Source organism: Xyrauchen texanus, chromosome 35 (genome assembly GCF_025860055.1).
Source record: "Xyrauchen texanus isolate HMW12.3.18 chromosome 35, RBS_HiC_50CHRs, whole genome shotgun sequence".
In the NCBI taxonomy this organism is placed as follows: Eukaryota; Metazoa; Chordata; class Actinopteri; order Cypriniformes; family Catostomidae; genus Xyrauchen; species Xyrauchen texanus.
The window spans coordinates 18,930,572-18,945,807 of record NC_068310.1 but is presented as its reverse complement, the minus strand read 5'-3'; the positions used below and the strand labels follow the sequence as shown (position 1 = coordinate 18,945,807).

The 15,236-nt window shown below is 39.7% G+C and overlaps 1 protein-coding gene across 1 annotated transcript in view; it reads left to right on the top strand.

Annotated features, from left to right (window-relative positions):
* Positions 1 to 15,236, top strand: part of LOC127628847 (laminin subunit beta-2-like) — a 77,341-nt gene that overhangs the window by 54,947 nt on the left and 7,158 nt on the right. The window contains exons 15-27 of the mRNA XM_052105786.1: positions 2,247 to 2,387; positions 2,483 to 2,644; positions 2,905 to 3,026; positions 4,667 to 4,787; positions 5,002 to 5,194; positions 8,369 to 8,512; positions 8,747 to 8,978; positions 9,703 to 9,866; positions 9,953 to 10,177; positions 10,546 to 10,760; positions 11,777 to 11,873; positions 12,000 to 12,372; positions 14,908 to 15,092. Coding sequence (XP_051961746.1) covers positions 2,247 to 2,387; positions 2,483 to 2,644; positions 2,905 to 3,026; positions 4,667 to 4,787; positions 5,002 to 5,194; positions 8,369 to 8,512; positions 8,747 to 8,978; positions 9,703 to 9,866; positions 9,953 to 10,177; positions 10,546 to 10,760; positions 11,777 to 11,873; positions 12,000 to 12,372; positions 14,908 to 15,092 — 2,374 coding nt within the window. The remainder of the gene's footprint in view (positions 1 to 2,246; positions 2,388 to 2,482; positions 2,645 to 2,904; positions 3,027 to 4,666; positions 4,788 to 5,001; positions 5,195 to 8,368; positions 8,513 to 8,746; positions 8,979 to 9,702; positions 9,867 to 9,952; positions 10,178 to 10,545; positions 10,761 to 11,776; positions 11,874 to 11,999; positions 12,373 to 14,907; positions 15,093 to 15,236) is intronic.

Genomic DNA, 15,236 nt, shown 5'->3' with positions numbered 1-15,236 from the left:
AGTATGTGAAACAGTATGCAGTATGCAACAATTAACTCTAACTATTGCATGTAGTTCAGTAACTGACTTCTCTGAAACAAATATGTTAGTTTTGCATTTTTATCCAGTCTTGTGTAACTTTCGGCCATCTGAGCAAATAACAATTCAAGGCAGAGATGTTGAAATGTTTCTGGTTCAGTCATCATTCAAAATAGTTGGTAAGTTAAGTGTATTGACTTGTGCCATATTATGTCCAATATAGTAGGTCAAGTATTCCATGTATACAGAAAATTTGCATTCAGTATACAAAATGCATACTGCAACAATAGTGCAAGTAGTATGTTACATTCCGAGTATACCCTTAAAGGGATAGTTCACCCAAATATGAAAATTCTCTCATCATTAACTCACCCTTATTCCATCCCAGATGTGTATGACTTACTTTCTTCTCTGTCGGTCCACACAATGCAAGTGAAGGGCTGCCAACATTTTGAAGCTCCAAAATGCACATTAAGACAGCATAAAAATAATCCATAAGATTCCAGTGGTTAAATCCATGTCTTGTGAAGTGATATGATAGGTGTGGGTGAGAAACAGATCAAGTCCTTTTTTACTATCACTCTCCACCTGCATCACATACACACACACACACACACACACACACACACACACACACACACAGAGACAACAACAGGTATAGCAATACATGGTGCAGTAACCACTGACATAAAGGTTTGACACTGGTTTTAGACTCCCTGGTGTTTGGGGGTAGCTTTGGCTGAGGATTTCAGGGTGTTGTTTAGAATGGTTGAAATGAAGCCATTCAATCTGTTTTGCTAAATCTGTTTTGTTTGAGTTTTCTGCACTGTACACTGATGGTGTTGGTTGTGTAGATGCACTGTAGCACACTCACAAACACGTGTAAAATGCAGGATGTTCTACAGGTCGATGGCTGAAGTGACCCAGAATAAGATCAGAGAGCAGAGGAGATGCCAACCTGTCAGACAGAGTTATTTATGCCTGCCACACATATACACACAACAGCACTGCTTCACAAACTCTCTCACTGTCTAACACCTCACTCACTGGTTTCAGAATAGGTGTAAAGCTGATAAACTTTCACCTTTTACATTATATACTTATGGAATACTGCATAGTGTACAGTATACATTTTACCGCTTACTATTTTTAAAATAGTATGTGAAACAGTATGCAGTATGCAACAATTAACTCTAACTATTGCATGTAGTTCAGTAACTGACTTATCTGAAACAAATATGTTAGTTTTGCATTTTTATCCAGTCTTGTGTAACTTTCGGCCATCTGAGCAAATAACAATTCAAGGCAGAGATGTTGAAATGTTTCTGGTTCAGTCATCATTCAAAATAGTTGGTAAGTTAAGTGTATTGAATTGTGCCATATTATGTCCAATATAGTAGGTCAAGTATTCCATGTATACAGAAAATTTGCATTCAGTATACACAATGCATACTGCAACAATAGTGCAAGCAGTATGTTACATTCCGAGTATACCCTTAAAGGGATAGTTCACCCAAATATGAAAATTCTCTCATCATTAACTCACCCTTATTCCATCCCAGATGTGTATGACTTACTTTCTTCTCTGTCGGTCCACACAATGCAAGTGAAGGGCTGCCAACATTTTGAAGCTCCAAAATGCACATAAAGACAGCATAAAAATAATCCATAAGATTCCAGTGGTTAAATCCATGTCTTGTGAAGTGATATGATAGGTGTGGGTGAGAAACAGATCAAGTCCTTTTTTACTATCACTCTCCACTTTCACTTTTACATTCTTCTTCTTTTGTTTTTTTGCATTCTTCATGCATAACGCCACCTACTGGGCAGGGAGGAGAGTTAATGGTAAAAACAGACTTAAATATTACCCTGTTTCTCACCCACACCTATCATAAATCTTCAGAAGAAATGGATTAACACACTGAGTCTTCTGGATTACTTTTATGCTGACATTATATGCTTTTTGGAGCTTAAAAATGTTGGTGCCCATTCACTTGCATTGTATGGACCTACAGAGCTGAGATATTCATCTAAAAATCTTTGTTTGTGTTCTACAGAAGAAAGAAAGTCACACTAATCTGGGATGGCATGAGAGTTAATGATGAGAGATTTTTTTGTTAATTTTTTGGTGAACTATTCCTTTAATTTCTACCACAGGATATCCAGCATAAACAAATGTATTACAATGAATGTGAATACAATATAAAGCATGTTTATTTGTTTCTTAGGGCAAGCCGAGGCCTCAGGCTGAGACTGACTGTGTGCAGCATCTCAATAACCAGCTGAGAAGAAACCGGCGTCACCGGCGCATTGCCACCGCCCAGCAGCAGAGGGCAGCACTGAGACGCATCCGACAGTTGCAGCAGACTGTGAGTCTTCTCATTCACAGTCTGCTGTTTTTCCTCACCTTACACAGATTAGCTGTATTTAGTTTAATATAATTCTGTGCTTGTGTTTTTGTTAGCCCAGCGTGAGCACAGTGCACAGAGAGAGACAGCTGGGTCAGATGGTCACATGGACCGGACAGGGCTTCGCTCGGGTTAAAGACGGCGCTGGTCTTGAGTTTACCATCAGTAACATACCTTATGCCATGGAATATGACATCATGATCCGATACGAGCCAGAGGTGTGTGAAAAGTGACCCCACCAGGCTTCTTAACTTGCTTAACCAACAAGACTTAATTGGTCAACCATCTTCACCAGGAAGACTTAGAAAGGCTATGCTGGTCCACCAGCTAGACCAGCACCAAATAAACACTAAACAGCATAAACCACTCTGGACCAGCATGGCAATTCAGGCTGGTCTTTTTAGCATGGTTATACATGTCCAGTGTTCATTTTGGAATGTTATTAATAATCATAATGCATGGTCATGTTTATATGCAGTCTACAGAAGACTGGGAGGCTTTAGTGAGTGTCACATCTCTGAATCTGCCCACTAGTCTTCGCTGTGGAAACATGCTGCCCACAGAGCAGTTGTACACAGTCACACTGTTCCACCACAGGAGGTAATAGCGTGTGTGTGTGTGTTTATGTAAGTGCTTGCTTATCTGACTTATAGTTAATGCTTTTTTTTGGATACATGTCTATACTCATATACAGTATATAGGCACATCATTCATAATATTAGCAATTGTAGAAAGGTACTATTTTAAACCTTTATTATATTCCCTTACTTCATGAGAAACCTTGGTTCCATTGCACTTGTTTTGATCATTTTCCTGCATGGCCAAGTTTAGTTGCCATTGTAATCTGAATCTAATCTGATATCTGGCCTCGTCCCAAAACTCTGGGAATGCAGGAATTGGCTAGCGGGCAAATTGGACTCTGTCAAAAGCTGCATATCCTTTTGTGCAAACACTGGGTGAATAAAAAAAAGAGGATACTGGCTGAGAAACAATGTTAGAGAGATGAAAAATGAGAAAATGAGAGAGAAAGAAAGGAGGAGAGAGAGTACAAAGTCAGGTGAGTTCAGGAAGTTCATTCTGGATAAGTTAACAGTCTTTGAATGGGGAAATAAACACCAAGCCGAACATAAGACTTTGAAAGATCTTTAACAGGGTTGTGGAGCTGCTGTCTGACTGAAGGTAACTAAAGAAGGTTGGTTGTCTGGCAATGGCAAGTGATTAGAGCAGGTGAAAAGGAAGTAACACTGTACTACCTCTACATTCCAGAGTGCTGATGTTCAAGGAAGTAACAAAATATTCCAAAAGATCAGGGGCCTAATATAGAGGTTTAAAGTATGTGCTGCTAATGTCATCAAATGGAATTGCAAAAATAATGGCTGTTTTCATACAGGATTTCCCCTGTACACACCCCCTTTTGCAATTGTTCAGCAAAACAAAAATAAATAAATAAATCTTAACTCAAATTCACACCATTCTTTAAGCTAATTTAAAACAATGTTTTTATAGCAAACTGTTTTTGCACTCACTGAACACTTTATTTGGAACATTATACAAATACTGGGTTGGACCTCATTTGATCTCAAAACAGCCTCAATTCTTCATAGTATGGATTCCACAAGATGTTGGAAACATTCCTTTGAGATTCAAGTCCATGTTAACATAATTGCAATGTTGCAGCTGCACATTTATGCTGCAAATCTCCCATTCTACCACATCCCAAAGTGTTCTGTTGGATTCAGATCCACTGACTGGGAAGGCTACAAGACATTTCTGTCGGCAGAACTGCCGATGTCATTGGATGTTTTCTGAGTAAACTCTACAGACTGTTGTGTGTGAAAATCCCAGGAGATCAGCAGTTACAGCAGTGCTCAAACCAGCCCGTCTGGCACCAACAATCATGCCACGGCCCAAATCACTGAGATAACATTTTTCCCCATTCTGAGGGTTGATGTGAACTTTAACTGAAGCTCCTGACCCATATCTGCATGATTTTTAATCAATTTCACTGCTGACACATGATTGGCTGATTAGATAATCGCATAAATAAGTAGGTGTACAGGTGTACCTAATATAGTGCTCAGTGAGTGTATATGGTACAGGGACACAGTGTTTAAACTATTCTGAAAATGATGTGTTTATTATGTGTTCAGTTTGCAGAGCCAGAGGAAAGAAATGAGCAACACTAAATTGTATAGAAATGCTGGTGTATTCTTTAACTAAAAGTGTGTAACTCTTGACAGGTACATTCAAATGCCAAGACCTTTCTGCTTTGAGCCAAACAACCACTATGTGCTATCTATCCGTTTCCAGCGTCATGGTGTCTCTCATCGACATCTCACTGCCTTTATCCTCATAGACTCAGTAAGCATTTTCTCCAATTACCATTATCAGTCATTTATACACAATTATGCAATACAGTGGGAGAGAAAAAAAAGTGGTGTTTTTCCCTAGACACAATAAATGCAAGAACTGCTCCCTGCTGGTTTACATATCGGGTGAAGAGTCAAATGATTATACTTCTGATGTTCTAATGATGTCAAATCCTCATGCTTCCTCTCTTTCTCTTTCCTCACAGCTTGTGCTGATACCCAAGTATGAAGAGCTCCCTGGTTTCCAGGGTAAGGATGCCCCAGACGAGCAGAGACGCCTGGAGATGGAGTTGTACATGTGTTTGGATTCTTTCATGACAATACCGATGCCTGCGCTTGCCGAACTGTGCACAAAACTCATCTGTAGTATCTCAGCCATCATACACAACGGTGCTCTGGGTGAGACACACAGTCACAGGGGTCAAAGGTTAAGTGCCAATCCTCAATCCTACAATGGCTTGTAGGTGGTAAAAACTCTGTCTATACAATTCTATACAGACACATCAGGGATAAAATTGTGACTTCCAGGCCTGGAAAAAAAAAATAATATCTATATATATATATATTTGTATATAACTTTGCTGATACTTCAAAGTCTGCCGCGGTCCAATTAAGATTTGATTCGATTACTAAATTAATTACGAGATTATGTGCCTATTTTACCCAATCAATTAAAATCAAATGTTGCCCTGAAATGCAACCAAAATATAATTTGAATATTTTATTGAGCTCTCTGAAAAGTTCAAATTTAGTATCCACATTGGGACATCCACAACAAAATAAGGTTCTTAATAATATGAAATATAACATCGCACACAAGTGATCATCGATCATTTGATTACAGTTTATTTTTCAGTTTAATCCAATTCAAAGTACTTACATAACCATGACTTGTTTCCAACTATCCGTGCTATCTGCGCTTTTCTTGGCTACATCTTCCACAGTTGTCATTAAAAATTCTGTTACAGTTTACTGGGATAAATGATAGTACCGGTATTGATGTGTATATGTATAAAGTCTTATAACTGATGCTGGTGCGGAGCAGGTGTTTCTCTTTCCCTCATTAGTGCTGTTCAGAATGTCATTGTTGTCAAGACGTTTCACATGATGGTTGAAATGCTCCATGGTACTTTAAAATAGCAAATTATATTGTAAATTTCAGATGGTCCGCATGCGCAAGGATTTCGATGGAAGACCGGATTAATCATGCATGTGAGCAGCTCTGTGTTTGTCACAAGAGCTCACATTTTAAGGAGCGCCCGGTTGATGTGCTCGCACGGATCCTGTCAATGAAGCTTGCATTTCGTGGGAAGACTGGTTGACGCACGTGCACTGATAGCAGAACGCAATTTGGCTTCACAGACCCTATGCACATCCGTGTCCCACATGAAAGCGTATTTAGCGCTCATAAAGTCACGTGAATGTAATAAGGTTGCTTCATCACCTGGCGGAAATGCGTGGCTGACATGAGAGTATTAAAATAAAGGTTCACCTTAAAAATAATTCTATATAAATATTTAGGCATTGTATCGATAACATTGCACCGGTGGTTATTGGATCGATGCATCAATCCAGATCGATGAATCGTTACACCCCTAAAATATACATACATATATAAATATACACTGCCAGCCAAAAGTTTGGAATAATGTTCAGATTTTGCTGTTTTGGAAGGAATTTGGTAATTTATTTCACCAAAGTGGCATTCAACTGATTACAATCTATAGTCAGGACATTACTGATGTAAAAAAACAGCACCATGACTTTTGATCAAATCTAGACCCCATTTTCAACAGCAATCACACCAACACCTTATCCTTGAGTAATCAAGCTAAATTGCTAATTTGGTACTAGAAAATCACTTGACATTATATCAAACACAGCTGAAAGCTATTTGGTTCATTAAATTAAGCTTGCCATTGTTGCCACAGTATGCAATAGACTGGCATGTATTAAGGACAATATTAGTTAAAAAATGGCAAAAAAGAAACAGCTATCTCTAGAAACTCATCAGTCAATCATTGTTTTGAGTAATGAAGGCTATACAATGATTGAAATTGCCAAACAACTGAATATTTCATACAAAGGTGTGCACTAAAGTCTTCAAAGACAAAGGACAACTGGCTCTAACAAGGACAGAAAGAGATGTGGAAGGTCAGATGTACAACTAAACAAGATGATAAGTACATCAGAGTCTCTAGTTTGAGAAATAGACACCTCACAGGTCCTCAGCTACAGCTTCATTGAATTCTACCTGCTCAACACCAGTTTCATGTACAACAGTAAAGAGAAGACTCAGGGGTGTAGGCCTTATAGGAAGAATTGCAAAGAAAAAGCCACTTTTAAAACAGAAAAACAAAAATAAAAAGTTATTGTGAGCAAAGAAACATTGGATAACAAATCATTGGAAAAAAGTGTTATGGATCTTAACCCCATTGAGCTTTTGTGGGATCAGCTAGACTGTAAGGTGCATGAAAAGTGCCCGACAAGACAGCCACATCTATGGCAAGTGCTACAGGAAGTGTGGGGTGAAATGTCACCAGAGAATCTGGACAAACTGACAGCTAGAATGCCAAAGATCTGCAAAGCTGTCATTGCTGTATGTGGAGGATTTTCTGATGAGAACACTTTGAAGAAGTTTTAGTTTCAAATTGTAATAGTAATTTAATTAATCACTCCAATTACTGTAATGTAATTAATGTCCTTACTATACATTGTGATCAATTGAATGATCACCTCTTGGCGAAAACTAAGATTACTTCTGGAAGATGTGTTAGTGAGGCCAGCAGGGGGTGCTCACCCTGCAGTTTGTGTGGGTCCTAATGCCTCAGTATAGTCACAGGGACACTATACTGTAAAAAGAAAAAGCACCATCCTTCGGCTGAGTCGTTAATTCATGGTCCTGACTCTCTGTGGTAATTAAAAATCCCAGGACACTTCTCGTAAAAGAGTAGGGGTGCAACCCTGGTGTCCTGGCCAAATACCCCATTGGCCCTTCTCAGTCATGGCCTACTAATAATCCCCATCCATAAATTGGCTTTATAATTTTACTCTCTCCTCACAACCAATAGCTGGTGTGTGGTAAGCATACTGGCGCACAATGGCTGCCATCGCATCATCCAGGTGGATGCTGCACACTGGTGGTGGTGTAGGAGAGTCTCCTGTTCAGTCTCCTGTTCGCTATATAAATGCAACATTCATTCATTCATTCACTTTGGTGAATTAAAGTACCAATTTCTTTCCATAAGAGCAAAATCTGTACATTATTTGTACAGTACAAATATTGGCCACCAGTGTGTGTATTTATATATCACTGAAAAGTCATGGAAATATTTAATTGTCTAGAAATTCCTCATTGCCAATCCAATCTCTGCATTTAAAAATCCTTTCCCAGTAATCAAGAATGACTGGAAAAGTAATAGAAATTCAGTGGTTAAATGTTGTGGTGTACATATCATATGCATTAAATCACATCAATTCCCTTTTCCTTTAGATAAATGTTACTATTCAATATATTACATCTTTTAAAAAACTGTCAATGTAATAATAGTTTGAACTCTTTTGTTCCTGCAGCATGTCAGTGTGACCCTCAAGGTTCACTGAGTGCGGAGTGTGATAGAGTTGGAGGACAATGTCGCTGTAAACCCAATGTTATTGGCCGTAAATGTAATCAGTGTGCACCAGGGACGTACGGATTTGGACCATATGGCTGCACTGGTGAGACGGCTCTTCAAAATTAGAGATTTTTAGGAGAGCATTTTAAACATTGTAATTAATATTTAAATTGATATTGATATACATTGATGGTGTATATCTTTAAAAGATATTTGGTAAATATAGACTATTCCTTTTTTATAGTTTTTATTTTTTTCCTCCAAGATATTTGAGCGCAAATTCTATATTATTTAATATTTCTAATTGTATTTAACTCCCTATCTCTGTCTTCAACAGTATGTGACTGCCACTCGCAGGGCTCTGTTGGACATCACTGTGACCCTGTGACAGGCCAGTGTCCCTGCCAGCATGGAGCAATGGGGCGTCAGTGCTCGGTCTGCCAGTCAGGTCAGTGGGGATTCCCCAACTGTAGTCCGTGTCAGTGTAATGGCCATGCGGAGAGCTGTGACCCTGAGACAGGTGCTTGCTACGAGTGCAGAGACTACACAGCAGGACAACTATGTGAGAGGTGAAAAATTTACTTCTCTAGAAAGGAGAGCTGCAGCCTAGAGGCTAAAGATCAGTAACCTTCAGTTATATGTTGTAGGTCCAAACCCTGCATGAAGTGATCAATAAACAAAATATAATGTGCCCTTAAGCAAGGAACCCAGTAGTTTTCCCAAAAATTGAAAAACCTGTTGTTATTAACTCATCCTTATTTCATTTCAAACCTGTTTGATTTCACAATATATTCACCAGGTTTTTTATATATTATTATTTACTGATATATATAACTCAATGAAGTTTGAGACACGATGTATATGCTGATGAGGCATATTACATATAGTTGCAGTTTTCTTTGCATACCCTTTCTTGATATATCTAAGCAAAATAATATTCAGTGAAGTGAGGTTAAAAATATGATGAATATTTTCAATGATGAAAGATTTAGATACAGCAATGCCCCATGAGGTGTCAGTGATTGATTTTATTTCACCTCTAGAGGTTGCTGTTATACAGTTGAACTAAGTCATTTTAAATGTAGAATTCTTCAGAGGAGGAATACGGAAGAATTAAAAAATAATAATAGTATGGGCAACTATCAGCATAGATTTTTGCAGATCCAAAAATCAACTATCGTCATGATTAATCAGTAAAACCGATATATCGGTCTACCGCTAACATAAAGGTACAAAGATGGAAAATAGTCTGCATCAACACTGTGTGTCCCATCCTGTCCTTTCTTACTTTAGGTGTATGAATGGTTTTTATGGTAACCCAGTTTTGGGTTCTGGTGAGCACTGTCATCCCTGTCCATGTCCTGGTTATCCTGACAGTGGACACTCCAATGGAGCTTCTTGTCTCACAGACTATGCCTCCAACCAAATCCTCTGCCAATGCAGCCAAGGATATGCAGGTAAAACAAAGAACAGTCAGTCAAACAATCAAAAATTTTGAAAGTTCTTGAAATAGTTTAATTAATGCAAGACTGACCTCTCTCAGGTCCTCGCTGTGATCGCTGTGCTCCTGGTTACTATGGTGATCCTGAGCAGCCTGGTGGGGCTTGCCGCCCTTGTCAGTGCAATGGGAACATTGATCCCCAGGACCCTGAGTCATGTGACCCACACACTGGCCAATGTCTTAAGTGCCTGTATTACACAGATGGCCACTCGTGCTCTGAGTGTAAACCTGGTTACTACGGAAACGCACTCGCACAGGACTGTAGGCGTAAGTACAGGGACCGTTCTTCTAAAGCCATATAATTATAATTTTCCATGAAGTGTCTTTTAAATGGATAATTCATTCAAAATTTAAAATAAAATCTGTCATTATTTACACACCCTCATCAGCCATGACTTTCTCTCTTTGGTGGAATGCAAAAGGAGATGTTTGGTACTGATGTCACCATTCACTTTCATTGTAATTTCTGGAAAGAAAAGAAAAAAGATGCAGTGAAAGTGAATGGTGACTAAGGCTAACATTCTGCTTTTTAGTGTTCCAAAAAGGAGAGCTTTGGGTGAACTATTCCGTTAAGCCATTTTTAATTTGAAATTATATATATCATACATTTTTCACATTTATATCCATTTCTGCAGGCTGTACATGTGTCACTGCAGGCACTTTACAGGAATACTGCACCGATGGGGAGTGTCAATGTGATCGACAGACTGGACATTGCCCCTGCAGACCACACGTCATCGGCCACAACTGTGACCAGTGTGCCCCTAACCACTGGGACTTCGGCTCTGATTGTGGATGTATACCATGTGGATGCCCCCAACCAAATGCCCTCAGCACCCACTGCAACATGGTATGACCTGTCATATTTAAAGGGATAGTTCACCCAAAAACAAAAATTCTCTCATCATTTACTCTCCCTCATTCCGTCCCAGATATGTATGTCTTTATTTCTACTGCTGAACACAAACAAAGATCTTTAGAAAAATCTTTAAGCTATGTAGGTCCATGCAATGCAAATGAATGGTGGCCAGAACTTTGAGGCTCCAATGATCACATAAAATCAGCATAAACATAATCCATACAACTCCAGTGGTTAAATCCATGTCTTCAGAAGTGATATAATAGGTGTGGGTGAGAAACAGATCAATATTAAAGTCTTTTTTTTAAATCTCCACCTTACATATGTCATATGGATTACTTTTATGCTGACTTTATGTGATTATTAGACCTTCAAAGTTGGCCAGAGCTGAGATATTCTTCTAAAAATCTTAATTTGTGTTCTACAAAAGAAATAAAGTCATACACAACTGGGATGGCATAAGGGTGAGAAAATTATGAGAGAATTTTCATTTTTGAGTGTTCTATTCCTCCAGTACAGTACAATGTCTTTAGATACTGTATTTAATGTCTGACCATTAATAAATAATAATGCTGGTCTGAAGAGTGGCTTAGATTTGAGTAGGTTTCAGCATTTTATCATGTGGCTTGTTGAGCACGTTACTGCGGAGACCTAGCGTGTGTGGAGGCTCACGCTATTCTCCACGGCATCCTCACACAACTTGCCATGTCCCCCACCGAGAGCAAGAACAACATTATAGCGACCACCAGGAGGTTAACCCAAAGTGACTTTACCCACCCTAGAAACAGGGCTAATTGGTTGATTTTGAAGCTTGACTGGAGTCACTCAGCACTCCCTGGATTCCAACTTATGACTCCAGGTGCGGTAGTCAGCGTCTTTATTTGCTGAGCTACCCAGGCCCGCGGATTAACTATTCCTTAAATGTCTTTGTTATTAATTATGATTACAAATATACTTCTATCTTCTACACTCCATTTCTCCTCTTCTGTCTCACTTCATGCTGTTAGTTCAGTGGGCAGTGTCATTGTCAGCCAGGTTTTGGAGGGAGACAGTGTACAGAGTGTGAGATGTTCCACTGGGGTGATCCCAGAGTGCAATGTGAGGGTGAGTACTGCACACATACAGTACACACACATACATCCAACTACTCTTGGGCAAGAACAGCCCTATTTCTCCTCCTCCATGCCAGTTCATTATTCCTCATCATCATTCTATCTGTTCTCTATACAGAGTGTAACTGCCACCCCCTGGGGTCAGAAACATTTCAGTGTGACCATGTAACTGGTGCATGTGAATGTAAGGAGGGTGCTACAGGACGGTACTGTGACGAGTGTGCCCGTGGTTTTTCTGGAACCTTCCCCAAGTGTGTTCCCTGCCATCCCTGCTTCCAGCTGTGGGATGATGTGGTGTGCCAAGTCCGCCGTGATCTGACCCACATCAAGGATGTCATTGCCATGATTATGGAGAAGGGCGAGGTGCCCGGCGTCAGTGATGCCCGCATTCGTGAATTAGAAAGGAAGCTGGAACAGGTTCAGGACCTGATACAAGATGGAGACAGAGAAGGAACCTATAACTTAGTCAGCCACTCCATCGATGACTTGAGGTAAAGCTTGTGTAAGCCCGTTTATCGGTCCAATGCCGGTCTCCAATAATACGGGTGAAGGTCTCTGCGCGTTACAGTCTTTCTTGTACGCAACACAACAATATTAAATGAAATACATTTTCTCTTATGTATTATCTCGTTATTTCATCTGACTCCATAAATGAAAAAGGTTTTTAATGATATCTGAGTATCATTAAAAGTGAGCTGAATGTTTGATTATTCCTTTAACGCTTTAATTGTACTTTACCCGCTTCGATTAAGAAACTATGTCGCTTTGAGGTCCTCGCTGTTTTCTCTACACCACGGGTCTCACGATCACAAGCGGCCAGTATTGGATCATCAAACAGAGGTAATTGCTATATACCTGAGATCGGTCACGCTCACGTATACACAATCAAAGATACTTCAGTATAGCCCCATGGAATTGCATACACTTGAATGTAACTTAACGTTTTCTTCAGTAGAGGTCACGGCCACTATTACAGATGTAAGTTGACCAACATAACTTCTCTTGTAATAGCTTTGATTGGCCATGCGTGGGTTCCCACGCACACTTATCTGGAGAAACATCAAATTAAAACAGAGGTAAGACACCCAGATTTAGATTGGTCAAGCAGCGTTTGCTGTTCTAAACGGAAATTCCCTTTTTGTCTTTGCAAACCAAGTACACTTGAATCGATGCCAAATATTAGTCGTCACTAATCTGACGCAGACTTGCGGTAACATACTGAATCGCTTAATCTGTTTGGGAAACACAATGTCAGAGTCAGTCAGAATAAAATCAAATGTTGACAATTTATTGACCAGGTAACATAATCAATTCATCAATTCCAATTAGACATTGATAAGTCAAAGTTAGACATTTTATGAAAACATAAGAAATACTGAATTGCAATCACCTGAAATAAACTACAAACAGTAAACTGTTTGGGATCGCTCTGATTACAGAGAGCCCTGAGCAATGTGTCGCCTCTCCTTAAATACCCAGATAATTCAACATGCTTACCAAATGGTGGTGTCTGTCATTATAATTAGATTTTGGTCCCCTGTTGAGGGGGTTCCTGTAGATTAACATACAGGAAGTATGGAGGATCTGGGGAGGGCACACCTTTAAGGGGCACACCACATTTCACATATTTTATAACTTCTTTTAGCTTTTCATTATGGCTGGGAGGATGAGACCAGTTTACCAGGCGCACTGAGAGACTTTAAATGATACCAAACATGTTATAGTTACTTTTTGTACACACTTCACATTGCATAGGTTTTTAGTGAGCTTTAAGTGAGGAGGAGGAGTAAGATGAAGATACTTTAGAAGGGAGGTGTTAGCTGCACAGTATGTTGCATCTCGGATGTTGCTGTTACATCTGCGAGAGAGAGTTCAGATGTTAATTCTCATGAGAGCCTTTTGTTTTCTCGAGGAGAAGCCCAGACTCACTGGCACCCGCCTTACACTTGCACCGGTCAAGCCACAAGTGTGAGGTGCTGTTTACCAGCGTCAGAAATTAAATGGGACGCGATACTGAAAGTGACATAAAATCAGCTCTGAAAACACAGAAAACGTCCCATCAACTCAAAAACGGCAACTACAATCTGTTGATGGTAGACAGTTGAGAAGTGTATAATCTGTCAGAGTGACTTGCCAAATATATAAATGTATTATAGCTGAACGTTTAAAGTGATATAATATCTTGTGAATTATTTATTGATAAGTGTGTATTTTATGTTGATTTGATTTTATAATTAACAGCCATAATTGTCCAGTTTGAGAATTTTTTCTTCATTGATTCAGTTGTAGGATTTGACATACTGTAAATGGATGGAATGTTGTGTGGTTAGTGAATAAATATGTGTTAATTTAAAGCTCCTTAAAAGCTTAAAAGGGGGGGTTTCAAATAGTGCCCATTGCTTCAGTGTAAATTTAATTACATTTGGAATTCCCAATGTGCTCTAAGTCCTCGTGGTGGCGTAGTGACATGCCTCAATCTTGTTGGCAGAGGATGAATCTCAGTTGCCTCCGCATCTGAGACTGTCAATCTGCGCATCTTATCACTTGGCTTGTTGGGCGCGTTACCGCGGAGAATAGCGTGAAGCCTCCACATGCGCTATGGTATGTCTCCGCAGTAACGCGCAACTGAAATTCATGCTCTGCCACCCAGATTGAGGCGAGTCACTACGCCACCACAAGAACTTAATGCACATTGGGAATTGGGTAGTCCAAATTGGGAGAAAAGGGGAAAAAAAATCTAATTAAATTTACACTGAAGCATGAACGCACAACTCATCATGCGCCCCACCAAGAGTGAGAACCACACATTATAGCGACCACGAGGCGGTTACCCCATGTGACTCTACCCTCCCTAGCAACCGGGCCAATTTGGTTGCTTAGGAGACCTGGCTGGAGTCACTCAGGATTCAAACTCGTGACTCCAAGGGTGGTACTCAACGTCTTTACTCGCTGCGCTACCCAGGCCCCACTTCAGAGTGTTATTGAAATGTTTCTTCATTTGAATTGACTTCTAATCTTTTCCTCAGAGCTGAGATAGCTTTGACTGATGGCCGTTTGATGGGTGTGGTTCACGAGCTGAATATGGTGGCAGAACATGATGATGCTCTGAAACGAAACCTAATCACATTGGAGCAAGAACTTAGAGACTTGAACAATACACTTTACCTACTGCGCAGAGAGCTTGAGAACTACCTCATTGCTGGGCTGGCAGGTAAAGCAATTGGTTTGTTTTAAAAAACACAAGCTATAAATGTAATTGCATGAACTATAGAACTTTTTCTCATTAGCGCCATCTTTGATTTTTAATGGGAATGTCAACGAGGCTACTGAATGTCTACTGAATATTCTTGGACAG